Source organism: Microchirus variegatus (genome assembly GCF_963457635.1).
Source record: "Microchirus variegatus genome assembly, chromosome: 12".
Lineage (NCBI taxonomy): Eukaryota > Metazoa > Chordata > Actinopteri > Pleuronectiformes > Soleidae > Microchirus > Microchirus variegatus.
The window spans coordinates 28,876,874-28,891,804 of NC_139813.1; the positions used below are offsets into that span (position 1 = coordinate 28,876,874).

The following is a 14,931-nucleotide window of genomic DNA, read 5'->3' on the forward strand; positions in this document are numbered from 1 at the left end:
GAGTTAAAGTTAGAGTTAAAGTTAGAGTTAAAGTTAGAGTTAGAGTTAAAGTTAGAGTTAAAGTTAGAGTTAAAGTTAGAGTTAGAGTTAGAGTTAAAGTTAGAGTTAGAGTTAAAGTTAGAGTTAAAGTTAGAGTTAGAGTTAAAGTTAGAGTTAGAGTTAGAGTTAAAGTTAAAGTTAGAGTTAAAGTTAGAGTTAAAGTTAGAGTTAAAGTTAAAGTTAGAGTTAGAGTTAAAGTTAGAGTTAAAGTTAGAGTTAAAGTTAGAGTTAAAGTTAAAGTTAGAGTTAAAGTTAGAGTTAAAGTTAAAGTTAAAGTTAGAGTTAGAGTTAAAGTTAGAGTTAAAGTTAGAGTTAAAGTTAGAGTTAGAGTTAAAGTTAAAGTTAGAGTTAGAGTTAGAGTTAAAGTTAAAGTTAGAGTTAAAGTTAGAGTTAAAGTTAGAGTTAAAGTTAGAGTTAGAGTTAGAGTTAAAGTTAGAGTTAAAGTTAGAGTTAGAGTTAAAGTTAGAGTTAGAGTTAGAGTTAGAGTTAAAGTTAGAGTTAGAGTTAGAGTTAGAGTTAAAGTTAAAGTTAAAGTTAAAGTTAGAGTTAGAGTTAGAGTTAGAGTTAAAGTTAAAGTTAGAGTTAAAGTTAGAGTTAAAGTTAGAGTTAGAGTTAAAGTTAAAGTTAGAGTTAAAGTTAGAGTTAAAGTTAAAGTTAGAGTTAAAGTTAGAGTTAAAGTTAGAGTTAAAGTTAGAGTTAGTTAGAGTTAAAGTTAAAGTTAAAGTTAGAGTTAGAGTTAGAGTTAGAGTTAAAGTTAGAGTTAAAGTTAGAGTTAAAGTTAGAGTTAGAGTTAAAGTTAGAGTTAAAGTTAGAGTTAAAGTTAGAGTTAGAGTTAGAGTTAAAGTTAGAGTTAGAGTTAAAGTTAGAGTTAAAGTTAGAGTTAGAGTTAAAGTTAGAGTTAGAGTTAGAGTTAAAGTTAAAGTTAGAGTTAAAGTTAGAGTTAAAGTTAGAGTTAAAGTTAAAGTTAGAGTTAGAGTTAAAGTTAGAGTTAAAGTTAGAGTTAAAGTTAGAGTTAAAGTTAAAGTTAGAGTTAAAGTTAGAGTTAAAGTTAAAGTTAAAGTTAGAGTTAGAGTTAAAGTTAGAGTTAAAGTTAGAGTTAAAGTTAGAGTTAGAGTTAAAGTTAAAGTTAGAGTTAGAGTTAGAGTTAAAGTTAAAGTTAGAGTTAAAGTTAGAGTTAAAGTTAGAGTTAAAGTTAGAGTTAGAGTTAGAGTTAAAGTTAGAGTTAAAGTTAGAGTTAGAGTTAAAGTTAGAGTTAGAGTTAGAGTTAGAGTTAAAGTTAGAGTTAGAGTTAGAGTTAGAGTTAAAGTTAAAGTTAAAGTTAAAGTTAGAGTTAGAGTTAGAGTTAGAGTTAAAGTTAAAGTTAGAGTTAAAGTTAGAGTTAAAGTTAGAGTTAGAGTTAAAGTTAAAGTTAGAGTTAAAGTTAGAGTTAAAGTTAGAGTTAAAGTTAGAGTTAAAGTTAGAGTTAGTTAGAGTTAAAGTTAAAGTTAAAGTTAGAGTTAGAGTTAGAGTTAGAGTTAAAGTTAAAGTTAGCTTAATCATAAAAACTCAGATCAACTTTTCTTTTTCTCACTCTGTTTTAGTTAAAATAAAGTTAAATATTTAAATTTGAACGTTGTTGTTTTTGTCTGAGGAAAAACAATCAAACAAACAAACAAACAAACAGAGAATGTGAATCTTGTAAATAAATCAATAAAAGGTGATGTTTAGAGGTCAGAGGTCAGTGTGTGAGCAGCAGCTGGAGGCTCCGCCCTCTTCCTCACTCTCAGTCTAATTGGATTATGCCCCGCCCCCTTCTGTCTGAGACCTGATCAGTCCTGATCCTGATCTGAGTCCAAGCTGAAGGTAACACACTGTGTTTGTGTGTGTGTTAGTGTTTGTTTGTGTGTCTGTGTGTGTGTGTCTGTTTGTGTTTGTTTGTGTGTCTGTGTGTGTGTTTGTGTGTCTGTGTGTTTGTGTGTGTCTGTTTGTGTGTCTGTGTGTGTGTTTGTTTGTTGTGTGATTGCAGTGTGTTTGTTGTGTATTTATTTGTGTATGTGTTTGTTCTTTGTCTGTTGTGTGTCTGTTGTGTTGTATTTGTGTACAGAAACAGATCAGAGAATTGACTTGAAAACAAATGATGACATCATCATAGATCTGATCAGCTGTCGTCTCCATAGCAACAGCCACTGTGTGTGTGTGTGTGTGTGTGTGTGTGTGTGTGTGTGTGTGTGTGTGTGTGTGTGTGTGTGTGTGTGTGTGTGTGTGTGTGTGTGTGTGTGTGTGTGTGTGTGTGTGTGTGTGTGTGTGTGTGTGTGTGTGTGTGTGTGTGTGTGTGTGTGTGTGTGTGTGTGTGTGTGTGTGTGTGCATGTGTGGGGGGGGTGTGTGTGTGTGTGCGCTGTCTCTTCAATCCAACATAATCTCAGGTCACATGACCACTCTCTTAATCACCATGGTAACAGCTGACTTTAACTGTGCTGTGTGTGTGTGTGTGTGTGTGTGTGTCTGTATCAGATTTAGGGCTTTTATTGTGGTAAGAAGCTCAGTGGTTATATTGTGACTTTTATTTTGAAAGTGTTTGTGACCTCATCACATGTCAATCATCCAGAGTGTCCCCGCCTCTCCAACGCCTCCATCAGCAGTAATGATCGCGCTCCGTCAGCCACGCCCTCCGACTCCTCAGAGCCCCGCCCCCTCAGCCTGATCTCCACGCTGTCGTCGGGGTCCGGCTCCTCCCACGACGACGGCCCCGCCCCCCCGCCTTCCTCCTCCGACACCCCCAACCCTGAAGGCGAGGAGGAGGCGGGGCAATGCCCACAGTCTGATAGGAAGGGGCGGGGCCTCATACTCAATAACAACAACAACAACACTCGGGCGTCCAGCAGGAGGCAGCAGAGCGGCAACATGACGCCAAACTGTCAGCTGACGTATCTGGACCGCGTCGTCATGGAGATCATCGAGACGGAGCGAACGTACGTCAGAGATCTGCGAATGATCGTAGAGGTGAGTCATCACTGAGTCACTGAGTCATCACTGAGTCACTGAGTCACTGAGTCATCACTGAGTCATCACTGAGTCATCACTGAGTCACTGAGTCATCACTGAGTCATCACTGAGTCATCACTGAGTCACTGAGTCATCACTGAGTCATCACTGAGTCATCACTGAGTCATCACTGAGTCACTGAGTCATCACTGAGTCATCACTGAGTCATCACTGAGTCATCACTGAGTCACTGAGTCATCACTGAGTCATAACTGAGTCATCACTGAGTCATCACTGAGTCATAACTGAGTCATCGCTGAGTCATAACTGAGTCATCACTGAGTCATCACTGAGTCATAACAGTCATCGCTGAGTCATAGCTGAGTCATCGCTGAGTCATAACTGAGTCATCACTGAGTCATAACTGAGTCATCACTGAGTCACTGAGTCATCACTGAGTCATAACTGAGTCATAACTGAGTCATCACTGAGTCATAACTGAGTCATCGCTGAGTCATCACTGAGTCATCACTGAGTCATAACTGAGTCATCACTGAGTCATAACTGAGTCATCGCTGAGTCATAACTGAGTCATCGCTGAGTCATAGCTGAGTCATCGCTGAGTCATAACTGACTCATCACTGAGTCATCACTGAGTCATCACTGAGTCATCACTGAGTCATAACTGAGTCATCACTGAGTCATCACTGAGTCATAACTGAGTCATCGCTGAGTCATAACTGAGTCATCACTGAGTCATAACTGAGTCATCGCTGAGTCATAGCTGAGTCATCGCTGAGTCATCACTGAGTCATAACTGAGTCATCACTGAGTCATCACCGAGTCACTGAGTCATCGCTGAGTCATCGCTGAGTCATAACTGAGTCATAACTGAGTCATCACCGAGTCACTGAGTCATCACTGAGTCATAACTGAGTCATAACTGAGTCATCACTGAGTCACTGAGTCATCACTGAGTCATAACTGAGTCACTGAGTCATAACTGAGTCATCACTGAGTCATCACTGAGTCATAACTGAGTCATAACTGAGTCATGTTAGGAACTAAAACAACATCCTGTTTTTCAGGATTATTTGTCTCACGTCATCGACTCGTCTGACGTCAACATTCGTCCAGAACAAGTTTGTTCTTTGTTCGGAAACATCGAGGATATTTACGAGTTCAACAGGTGAGACCACAACACTCTGGGTTCAGGTCTGGGTTCAGTTCAGTTCAGTTCAGTTCAGTTCAGTTCAGGTCTGGGTTCAGTTCTGGTCTGGTTTCCTCAGGTTCACCTCCTGCTGCTCTGAGTCTGTGGGTGAGTTAGTTTTGCAGACTGGGGCGTCCCGGCTGCTCGAGTGGAGTTTGCAGTGGTTTTACTGTGAAAGGTCGTTCCTTCACTTCCTGTTCCCGTTCCTGTTCCTTCACTTCCTGTTCCTGTTCCTTCACTTCCTGTTCCCGTTCCTTCACTTGCTGTTCCTGTTCCTTCACTTCCTGTTCCTGTTCCTGTTCCTTCACTTCCTGTTCCTGTTCCTTCACTTCCTGTTCCCGTTCCTTCACTTCCTGTTCCTGTTCCTTCACTTCCTGTTCCCGTTCCTTCACTTCCTGTTCCAGCAAAGACTTTGATTGTTATTTGAAGAGTTAATCATGAATCATCACTTCTTTCCTCTTCAGCTCCCCCTGCTGACCAGGTGACGTCACTGCACGCTGTGTGATGTGCTTGTTTTTTGTTTGCTCACTGACTGAAAACAAAGGAATGATGATGAGATGATAAGAAGTGTGTTGTTGTTGTTGTTGTTGTCGTTGTGGTGTTGTTGCCATGGTGACGTGTCCTGTGTTTACAGCGAGCTTCTTCAGGCTCTGGACCGCTGTGACAAAGACGCCGTCGCCGTCGCTCGCTGCTTCGTCGTGAAAGTGAGAGGTTTTTATTTAATGTGTTTAAATAAATGACTTTTACTGTCACACACTGAAGTAATACTAGATAATCTGTGTATATATATATATATATATAAAAATACTACTAGTACTAATAATAATGTTCTAACACAGACTCTAACTTTCCTGTTTGTTTCAGAGTGAATATTTTGACATCTACACACAGTACTGTACTAACTACCCTAAGTAAGTACACACACACACACACACACCTGTGTTTTCACCCGTTTACACCAGTTTTTTCACCCGTTCACACCTGGGTTTTCACCCGTTCACACCTGTGTTTTCACCCGTTCACTCCTGTGTTTTCACCCGTTCACACCAGTGTTTTCACCCGTTCACACCTGTGTTTTCACCCGTTTACACCTGTGTTTTCACCCGTTCACACCTGTGTTTTCACCCGTTCACTGCTGTGTTTTCACCCGTTCACACCTGTGTTTTCACCTGTTCACTCCTGTGTTTTCACCCGTTCACACCTGGGTTTTCACCTGTTCACACCTGAGTTTTCACCCGTTCACTCCTGTGTTTTCACCTGTTCACACCTGTGTTTTCACCCGTTCACACCTGTGTTTTCACCAGTTCACACCTGTGTTTTCACCCGTTCACTCCTGTGTTTTCACCCGTTCACACCTGTGTTTTCACCTGTTCACTCCTGTGTTTTCACCCGTTCACACCTGGGTTTTCACCCGTTCACACCTGAGTTTTCACCCGTTCACACCTGAGTTTTCACCCGTTCACTGCTGTGTTTTCACCCGTTCACAGGTCAGTAGCTGCTCTGACTGAGTGCATGAGGAACAGTTCTCTGTCAGAGTTCTTCAGTGAACGTCAGTCTCTTCTCAAACGTTCTCTTCCTCTTGGTTCATATTTGCTCAAACCAGTTCAGAGGATCCTCAAATATCACCTGCTGTTACAGGTAATGACCACTGTCACAGCTGTGCTGTTGTTGCTGTTGTTGTTGTTGTTGTTGTTGTTGTTGATGCTGTTGTTGATGATGATGATGATGATGATGATGATGTTGTTGTTGTTGTTGTTGTTGATGTTGTGGTTGTCGTGGTTGTTGATGTTGCGGTTGTTATTGATGTTGATGATGTTGATGATGTTGTTGTCGTGGTTGATGATGTTGTGGTGGTTGTTGTTGATGTTGTTGTCGTGGTTGTTGTTGTTGTTGATGTTGTGGTTGTCGTTGTTGTTGATGTTGCGGTTGTTATTGATGTTGTTGTTGATGTTGATGATGATGATGATGATGTTGTTGTTGTTGTTGATGTTGTGGTTGTCGTGGTTGATGATGTTGTGGTGGTTGTTATTGATGATGATGATGATGTTGTCGTGCTTGTTGTGGTTGTTGATGTTGTGGTTTTTGTAGTTGTTGATGATGTTGTGGTTGTTGATGTTGTGGTTGTTGTTGATGTTGTGGTTGTTATTGATGTTGTCGTGGTTGTTGATGTTGTGGTTGTTATTGTTGTTGTGGTTGTTGATGTGGTTGTTATTGATGTTGTTGTTGATGTGGTTGTTATTGATGTTGTTGTTGTTGTGGTTGTTATTGATGTAGTTGTTGTTGATGTTGTGGTTGTTGTTGTTGATGTTGTGGTTGTTATTGATGTTGTGGTTGTTGATGATGTTGTGGTTGTTATTGATGTTGTGGTTGTTGATGTTGTGGTTGTTATTGATGTTGTTGTCGTGGTTGTTGATGTTGTTGTTGTTGATGATGATGATAATGCTGTTGTTGTTGTGGTGGTTGTTCAGGAGATAGCGAAGCACTTTGACCCTGAGGAGGAAGGTTACGAGGTCGTGGAGGAGGCCATCTACACCATGACGGGGGTGGCCTGGTACATCAACGAGATGAAGAGGAAACATGAACATGCTGTTAGACTACAGGTCAGCAACACACACACACACCCCATCATACACACACCCCATCATACACACACTCACACTCACACACACACACACTCACAGTGTGGTTCTGGTCTTCAGGAGGTCCAGTCCCTGCTGCTGAACTGGTCTGGTCCAGACTTGACCACGTATGGAGAACTTCTTCTTGAAGGAACCTTCAAAGTTCATCGAGTCAGAAACGAGAGAACGTTGTTCCTGTTTGAGCGAATGCTGCTCATCACCAAACGCCGTGGAGAACATTACGTCTGCAAGAACCACATCACGGTCAGGAGAGCACAGATTATCTGGGATTATAATCCCACTGATGTGTAGTGAGGGACTGACGTGGTTCTGGTTCTGGTTCTGGTTTCAGAGCTCCACACTGATGCTGATGGAAAATGCCAAAGACTCTCTGAGCTTCAGCGTCGCTCACTACAAACATCCTAAACAAGCTCACAGTGTCCAGGTCTGTTAATCTGAGGAGATTAGGTCAGATTAGAGAGGAAATCATCTGTTTCAAAGATATGTGGAGTCTGTTAATCTGCTGTTAATCTGGAGTTAATCTGCTGTTAATCTGGAGTTAATCTGGAGTTAATCTGCTGTTAATCTGGAGTTAATCTGCTGTTAATCTACAGTTAATCTGCTGTTAATCTGGAGTTAATCTGGAGTTAATCTGCAGTTAATCTGCTGTTAATCTGGAGTTAATCTGCTGTTAATCTGGAGTTAATCTGCTGTTAATCTACAGTTAATCTGCTGTTAATCTGGAGTTAATCTGGAGTTAATCTGCAGTTAATCTGCTGTTAATCTGGAGTTAATCTGCTGTTAATCTGGAGTTAATCTGCTGTTAATCTACAGTTAATCTGCTGTTAATCTGGAGTTAATCTGCTGTTAATCTACAGTAAATCTGCTGTTAATCTGGAGTTAATCTGGCTGTTTTTGTCTCTTCTTTATTGATAAACGTGTTTAAACAAACAGGCAAAGACCGTGGAGGAGAAGAAGTTATGGGCTCATCACATCAAACGCATCATTCTGGAAAATCACCACGCCATAATCCCACAGAAGGTCAGGAACCAGTCTGGACCACTGTAGACCACTAGAAACCATCTAGAACACTGTAGACCACTAGAAACCATCTAGAACACTGTAGACCACTAGAAACCACCTAGAACACTGTAGACCACTAGAAACCATTTAGAACACTGTAGACCACTAGAAACCATCTAGAACACTGTAGACCACTAGAAACCATCTAGAACACTGTAGACCACTAGAAACCATTTAGAACACTGTAGACCACTAGAAACCATTTAGAACACTGTAGACCACTAGAAACCATTTAGACCACTGTAGACCACTAGAAACCATCTAGACCACTGTAGACCAGGTTCAGACCGGTTTAAACCAGTTTACACGTTTGTCTTTGTTTCAGGCTAAAGACGCCATCTTAGAAATGGACTCCATACGTGAGTAAACAATGATTTTATTTTGAAATATTCATGTCTTTTATTTTGTTAGTTTAAGGAAACATTGTGGGCGGAGCCTCACATTTTGCCTGCTTTCATTGAATTCTCACACACAGACGCACAGTGAGGTCACTTCCTGTCCTTCTCACGCACAGTGAGGTCACTTCCTGTCCTTCTCACGCACCGTGTGGTCACTTCCTGTCCTTCTCACGCACAGTGTGGTCACTTCCTGTCCTTCTCACACACAGTGAGATCACTTCCTGTCCTTCTCACACACAGTGAGGTCACTTCCTGTCCTTCTCACACACAGTGAGATCACTTCCTGTCCTTCTCACACACAGTGAGGTCACTTCCTGTCCTTCTCACACACAGTGAGATCACTTCCTGTCCTTCTCACACACAGATCCTCCTCGGTATCGCTGCAGTCCAGAGCGTCTGAAGAAGAAAGAGTTTCAGCGAGATCGTCGCCAGGGACGACGACAGTCAGGTGACCTCTCACAGTCAGGTGACCTCTCACAGTCAGGTGACCTCTCACAGTCAGGTGACCTCTCACAGTCAGGTGACCTCACAGTCAGGTGACCTCTCACACAGTCAGGTGACCTCTCACAGTCAGGTGACCTCTCACAGTCAGGTGACCTCTCACAGTCAGGTGACCTCTCACACAGTCAGGTGACCTCTCACAGTCAGGTGACCTCTCACACAGTCAGGTGACCTCTCACAGTCAGGTGACCTCTCACAGTCAGGTGACCTCTCACAGTCAGGTGACCTCTCACAGTCAGGTGACCTCACAGTCAGGTGACCTCTCACACAGTCAGGTGACCTCTCACAGTCAGGTGACCTCTCACACAGTCAGGTGACCTCACAGTCAGGTGACCTCTCACAGTCAGGTGACCTCTCACAGTCAGGTGACCTCTCACACAGTCAGGTGACCTCTCACAGTCAGGTGACCTCTCACAGTCAGGTGACCTCTCACATGTTAACGTCAGTTTTTTTTCTCCTCAGAGCCGAACAAAGCGACTCTGAAATCTAACACCAAAGGTAAGAAGTGACATGATCAGATTATCCAGATTATATTATCCAGATTAATGAACATCTTCTTCTTCTTCTTCTTCTTCCTCTGACATCAGACATCTCAAAGGTAAGACGAGCTTCAACTTTACCATTTATCAGTAAAGACCCTGAACGCATCATGAGCCACGTCTTCATCCATTAAACATGTGAAGATTATTAGATTAGATTAGATTAGACTCTTTTAAATAAAGGCGACAGAATGAGGTTTTTCAGAAGAGTCTGGACTTTAGTAGAAAAACATCTTCAGATGTTTGGAGTTGTCCTGCAGCACTCACACACAGACACACACACACACACACACGCCCTCTGCAGGCCACGACCAGCAGCAGTACGATGGACTCCATTCAGGACGAGTCTGAGGCTGACCTGGACCAGGACCAGGACCAGGACCTGGACCAGGACCAGGACCAGGACCAGGACCTGGACCAGGACCAGGACCAGGACCTGCTGGAGGTCGACCAGGTAGAGGACTTCTCCAGCTCTGTTCTGGCTGCCATCTCCTGCTGGTCCTTCAGGGTCCAGGTCTTTCTGTCCAACTCGGTGATGGTGAGGTGTCTTTGCTGCTAATGCTACTGATGCTACTGATGCTACTGAAGCTGCTGCTGGTGCTGGTGGTGACCTCTTCAGAGTAACCTGCTAACAGATAACAGAGGGGGCTGGTTCTTCAGGGCTGGATCTTCAGTTCAGGGCTGGTTCTTCAGTTCAGGGCTGGTTCTTCAGGGCTGGTTCTTCAGTTCAGGGCTGGTTCTTCAGGGCTGGTTCTTCAGGGCTGGTTCTTCAGGGCTGGTTCTTCAGGGCTGGTTCTTCAGTTCAGGGCTGGTTCTTCAGTTCAGGGCTGGTTCTTCAGGTTCTTCATAGCAGCTCTCAGGGACGTTCAGGTGTCTCAGCTGGTCTCAGGTCTGTAGACGGGCGTAACCATGGTTACAGCATCACCCTCAGGTCTGAGCTGTCATTGGTCGATGTGATCTGTCTTAATGATGCTAGGCTAACTGCCTTTATACTAAGCTACTCTAACCTGCTGAGTAACCTTTGACCCTGACCACAGCTTTTTGTTGACGTTGATGACTCACTCTCACACACCAAAGACCACTGATGATGATCCTCCATCACCAGGTCTCATTCTGTCTGTTTATTAACCTCAGTGACACAAAGTGACCACACGAGGCAGCAGAGGACCAGCAGCTCCTGTCTTTATCTCTGTGGACTTTGGTGTGGGAGAGTGAGGTTTTTAACGTAGACTTAAACTGACGTGGATTTTCCATGTGGTTCTCAGCAGCAGGGGGCGCTCATGTCAGGACCTCAGAAAACGTGACCTATCCTTTAAAGTCTTCTTAGTGTTCTGTGTTTGTTTGTTTTCAGGAAGCAGGAGGGGGCGCTCTCTCCTCTGCTGATTCACAGCTTCCTGTCAAAGATGAACGACGTGAACAGGTGAACGTTACTGAACAAGTCACTGTCAGGACGTCCTGCAGGGGGCGCAAGAGATTAAACACAGTGGTCGTTTGTATGATTGTTGCATAAACACGAGTGGCTAATGCTAAGCTAACTACAGATGATCACAGACGAGGTGTTTGATTTAAAGGAGTCATGTGATCAGGAAGTGACTGTTGGTAATTTTTTTATTGTGTTGTTTTTGTTTAGTCGTGTGAAGATAAACAACCACAGGAAACCACTTCAGAACCTGAGCTGACAGAAAACCCTGGAGCGGAATCTCTTTCTGATGTCGACTCCATCGTCGCTCCAACTCCTCGCAGGTCTGAGGAGCTGAGGCCGGATTCAGATTCTAAGACTTTGAGCAGCGAGGACTCATCGGACGAGGAAGAGGAAGAGGAAGAGGAAGAGGAAGAGGAAGCAGTAAAGATGGAGGACACCAGCATCCTTCCGTCCTCTGTCCTGGACAAAGCCAGCGCCATCGCCCAACACTTCACCAACAGCATCAAACGAGGCAGCGTGGCCCAGGACGACGCCCACTCCCTGGGTTCTCCACGGTTACCGAGCCGGACCGGGAGCATCCTCAGCACCAGCACCAGCTCAGAACCTGTGGACCGAACCTCGAGGCTCAACAGTGTTTGTTCTGATCTGGTCGAGGCCTTCAGTGCAGCAGACTCCACCCTCCTGTCTCCTCAGGGTGACGACGACAGAGGCGTCCGGCAGAGACGAAACTCCATCTTATCTGAACAAGACCAGCTGCTCATTGGGAAAATCAGGAGTTACTATGAGAACGCAGAGAACCAGGACGCTAACTTCAGACTCCAGCGCAGAGAGAGTCTGACACAGATCCCCACTGGTCTGGTCAGGAGCTCGGTCAGCAGGTTCAACAGCGTCCCAAAAGATCACATGGTCTCCACTGACCCTCAGAGAAGCACTGGTCAGGACTCTGCAGAAGGTCTCAAGTCCACCTCTCAGAGTCTGGAGGGGACTTTAGAGGACGAGGAGTTCAGACCTTCATCTGAAATGATCCAGATCTGGCAGGTGATGGAGCGAGATATCGTCGCATCTCCGAATGTTGACAGATCGTCTGAAGCTCAGAGAAACTGGACCACGATCACAAACAAGAACCACGAGCAGGAAGTGTCTGACCTGAGTACTGACCCACAGGAATCAAAGAGTCCTTCATCCCTCAAGTCCAAACCTTCTGGGTTGAGTGGACCAGGATGTGAGAAGGTTCTGCAGGAAGAGGAGGAACTGAACCAGGTGGACGACGTGGACAAGACGAAGAACAAAGTTCTTCACCTGGCTCGTCAGTACAGTCAGCGAATCAAACCAACCCAACCAGCGGTTAGACAACGAATCCAGATCAGCAAGAAGACCTTAGCCTGTGTCCTGGAGGAGACCGAGGTCTCAGGTACTGTAGCCTGCACTTCTCTTTCACTCCAGCAGAGGGCGGCACAACAAGTTAAAGATGCTGTTAGACCAATCACAGCACAGATTATACCTTATTTATTCAAATGTGAGTCAGTCTGAGTCTGAAATACTGATTTAAATATGCAAATGAGCAGGATTCAGGTATTTAAAGACATTTGCAATAAAGTCTTAAGGTTCATCATCATTTATGCTTTAATTGTGTTTTTTGCAGAGAAACCAAACCTGACTCTGAAGCTGGTGTCCCAAAGCCCCATAGACCAGATCCAGCCTCCAGACCAGATCCTGGATGAGGTCTCCTCAGGTCCGGCTCCACCCTGCAGTCCCTTAACTCCTCCTCCGTCCACAGAAGGCTTCACGTGGCCTGACGTCCGAGAGCTTCGCTCCAAATACCTGGAGCAGAAATTTCCTGTTGGCCGGAGTCCTGGAGATCTGAGGAGGAACTCCTGCTGCTCCTCAAAGGAGGAGCCAGGACACCAGGACATCAGCAGCAAACGGCTTCTTAGAACCAGGTCTCTGGACCCTCAGCTGAGCAGAGTGAGAGGGGCGGAGCTTCAGAAGGTCCAGGAACAAGTCGTTGATAGTCAGGATTATTTTATCTCAGCAGAGACACAGTTAACTGATGACCCACAACACAAGATGATCATCATAGAGAAACTTCAGCCTCCATCACCTGAGTCAAACCTGAAGACCAGACGAGAAGAAGTGGACGATGACGACAGTTACGTTCAGATTCGATCTCCGACGAGCAGAGAGAAGATCTCCATCATGGCTGTGGCCGATCGCTGCCGAGCGTATCAGGATTCTGACGAGTACAAACTGAGGGAGGAGGCAAAAGTTAGAGCTGGAGATCTGGACCAGAACGATCAGAACCATGAAGACATTGTGAGGACATGTGAGCAGAAGAGCGACGCTGCTCAGCAGAACATCGTGAAGAACCTGAGGGAAAAGTTCCAGAATCTGAGCTGAGTCACGGATCAATGTTTTTAATCCAACTGTGAAGTCAGGAACCCAAAGATGTCTTGAACCAATGGTCAGGCAGCAGTTTCCCGCCAAAACGACGGTTTTTGATTGTGACCAAATTATTTGTTAATATTTGTTTATCAATTAGAAAACATGTAAAATAACAAATTGACCTAAGGTTAAGCCCCGCCCACAAACACAGTCTGGCCAGTCATAGAAAAATAACGTTCATGGAGAGGTGAAATGATGCTACCTAGCTAACGTTAGCTAACGACGATGAATCTTATGTTAATTCTAACATTAGCTCAGTGGCAGCGTTGCTCCTCATGTTGTTCACGCACGACGCGTAGATTCTAAATGTCGCGTGTGTTTGTCTTTACTTCGCGTTAGCTCGAGAATCAGAATTCTGGTTCTGACTGATCCGAACCACGACCAGCACTTTCGCTTTTAACCTCACAGACAAGTGAAACCTCGTTAGCATACGAAGAAGCTATGTTAAACACTAACTCAGCACCCACACGCTGTTAGCTTAATGCTAACAACACAAAAACTTCCACTTAAATTTTACCTGTGATGTTTTATCACTATATTAAAACATAAAGTTTTATAGATATAATATGTAAATATGTTGGAGGCGGAGTCAGTATGTTTTTTAACGAGCATGTGAAAAACTAAACTCATAGTCGCTCTGTTTGTGTCCATAATAATGTACAAACTCTGCCCCCTAGTGTTCAACACACACAAGACACCAGTTTATATTCAACTGATAAACTTGATCAATATTGATTTATAACTGGTGATTAAAGTGTTCTTTTGTTGATTATATAATTAATATATCTTTTGATTTCATAAAGAATAAACACATTTATTCAACTTTAAAGAACTGAACAAGTTTATGTTTAATTCACATTTTAAACAACAAACATCTGAACTGAAGCCTCTCAGCTTCCTGTTCACACTTCCTGTTCACACTTCCTGTTCACACTTCCTGTTCACACTTCCTGTTCACACTTCCTGTTCACACTTCCTGTCACTTCAGTGTTTCATTGACCTCACTGACACAACATCTCTTAAGGAATAATTTTTAGGAATTTTTGAAATTCTCAAAAACAAAAAGTATCTCAGAATGACTTGAAATTCACCATCATAATAGTCTTCATCACCCTGAACAAGGATCTGTTGAAAATATTAGCAAATCTCTTAAGGAATCATTTTAATTAGCTACAGTCACTGCATAAGTTCAATAAAAACATTTCTCCAGACTCCTCCCACAGTCCAAAAACATGTAGTATGGGATCACGTGAAGTGTTTGTGTGTGTGTGTGTGTGTGTGTGTGTGCACATGTCTCTGTGTGTGTGTGTGTGTGTGTGTGTGTGTGTGTGTGCACGTGTCTCTCTGTGTGTGTGTGTGTGTGTGTGTGTGTGTTTGTTGTTGATGGACAGCTGTCCACTCCTGTGACTCCGCCTCTCCCTCAAGTGAGAGCGTTGAAACGTCAGCGGAAGTCACTTTTACTTTGAAGGCTTCAATGAGGCTCTTCCGGTGTCGCGGTCGTTGACGCGGTGCGTCCTGACGCAGGAGCGTTTGTCCGCGGATGCGTCAGGAGGAGCGGGATGCAGCAGCATCAGCATCAGCATCAGCAGCATCAGCATCAGCAGCATCATCATCAGCATCAGCATCAGTCTGAGCTCTGATCCACCGCCGCTACCGGAGCGTCTCTCATGCTCTGCCCGCCCCGCACTGCGTCTGCCCGGGGTTCAGTCTGCGGAG

General features: G+C 44.0%; 1 protein-coding gene across 1 annotated transcript in view; it reads left to right on the top strand.

Annotated features, from left to right (window-relative positions):
• LOC310934904 (pleckstrin homology domain-containing family G member 3-like) overlaps positions 1–13,883 on the top strand; it is a 14,896-nt gene extending 1,013 nt beyond the window's left edge. Inside the window, exons 2-18 of the mRNA XM_083898704.1 lie at positions 2,625–3,019; positions 4,090–4,190; positions 4,846–4,915; positions 5,076–5,122; positions 5,699–5,849; positions 6,680–6,811; positions 6,911–7,093; positions 7,182–7,274; positions 7,784–7,870; positions 8,238–8,271; positions 8,675–8,758; positions 9,274–9,309; positions 9,399–9,409; positions 9,655–9,804; positions 10,702–10,770; positions 10,981–12,184; positions 12,416–13,883. Coding sequence (XP_083754830.1) covers positions 2,625–3,019; positions 4,090–4,190; positions 4,846–4,915; positions 5,076–5,122; positions 5,699–5,849; positions 6,680–6,811; positions 6,911–7,093; positions 7,182–7,274; positions 7,784–7,870; positions 8,238–8,271; positions 8,675–8,758; positions 9,274–9,309; positions 9,399–9,409; positions 9,655–9,804; positions 10,702–10,770; positions 10,981–12,184; positions 12,416–13,170 — 3,602 coding nt within the window. The 3' untranslated portion in view covers positions 13,171–13,883. The remainder of the gene's footprint in view (positions 1–2,624; positions 3,020–4,089; positions 4,191–4,845; positions 4,916–5,075; positions 5,123–5,698; positions 5,850–6,679; positions 6,812–6,910; positions 7,094–7,181; positions 7,275–7,783; positions 7,871–8,237; positions 8,272–8,674; positions 8,759–9,273; positions 9,310–9,398; positions 9,410–9,654; positions 9,805–10,701; positions 10,771–10,980; positions 12,185–12,415) is intronic.
• The last annotated feature ends 1,048 nt before the right edge of the window (positions 13,884–14,931 follow it).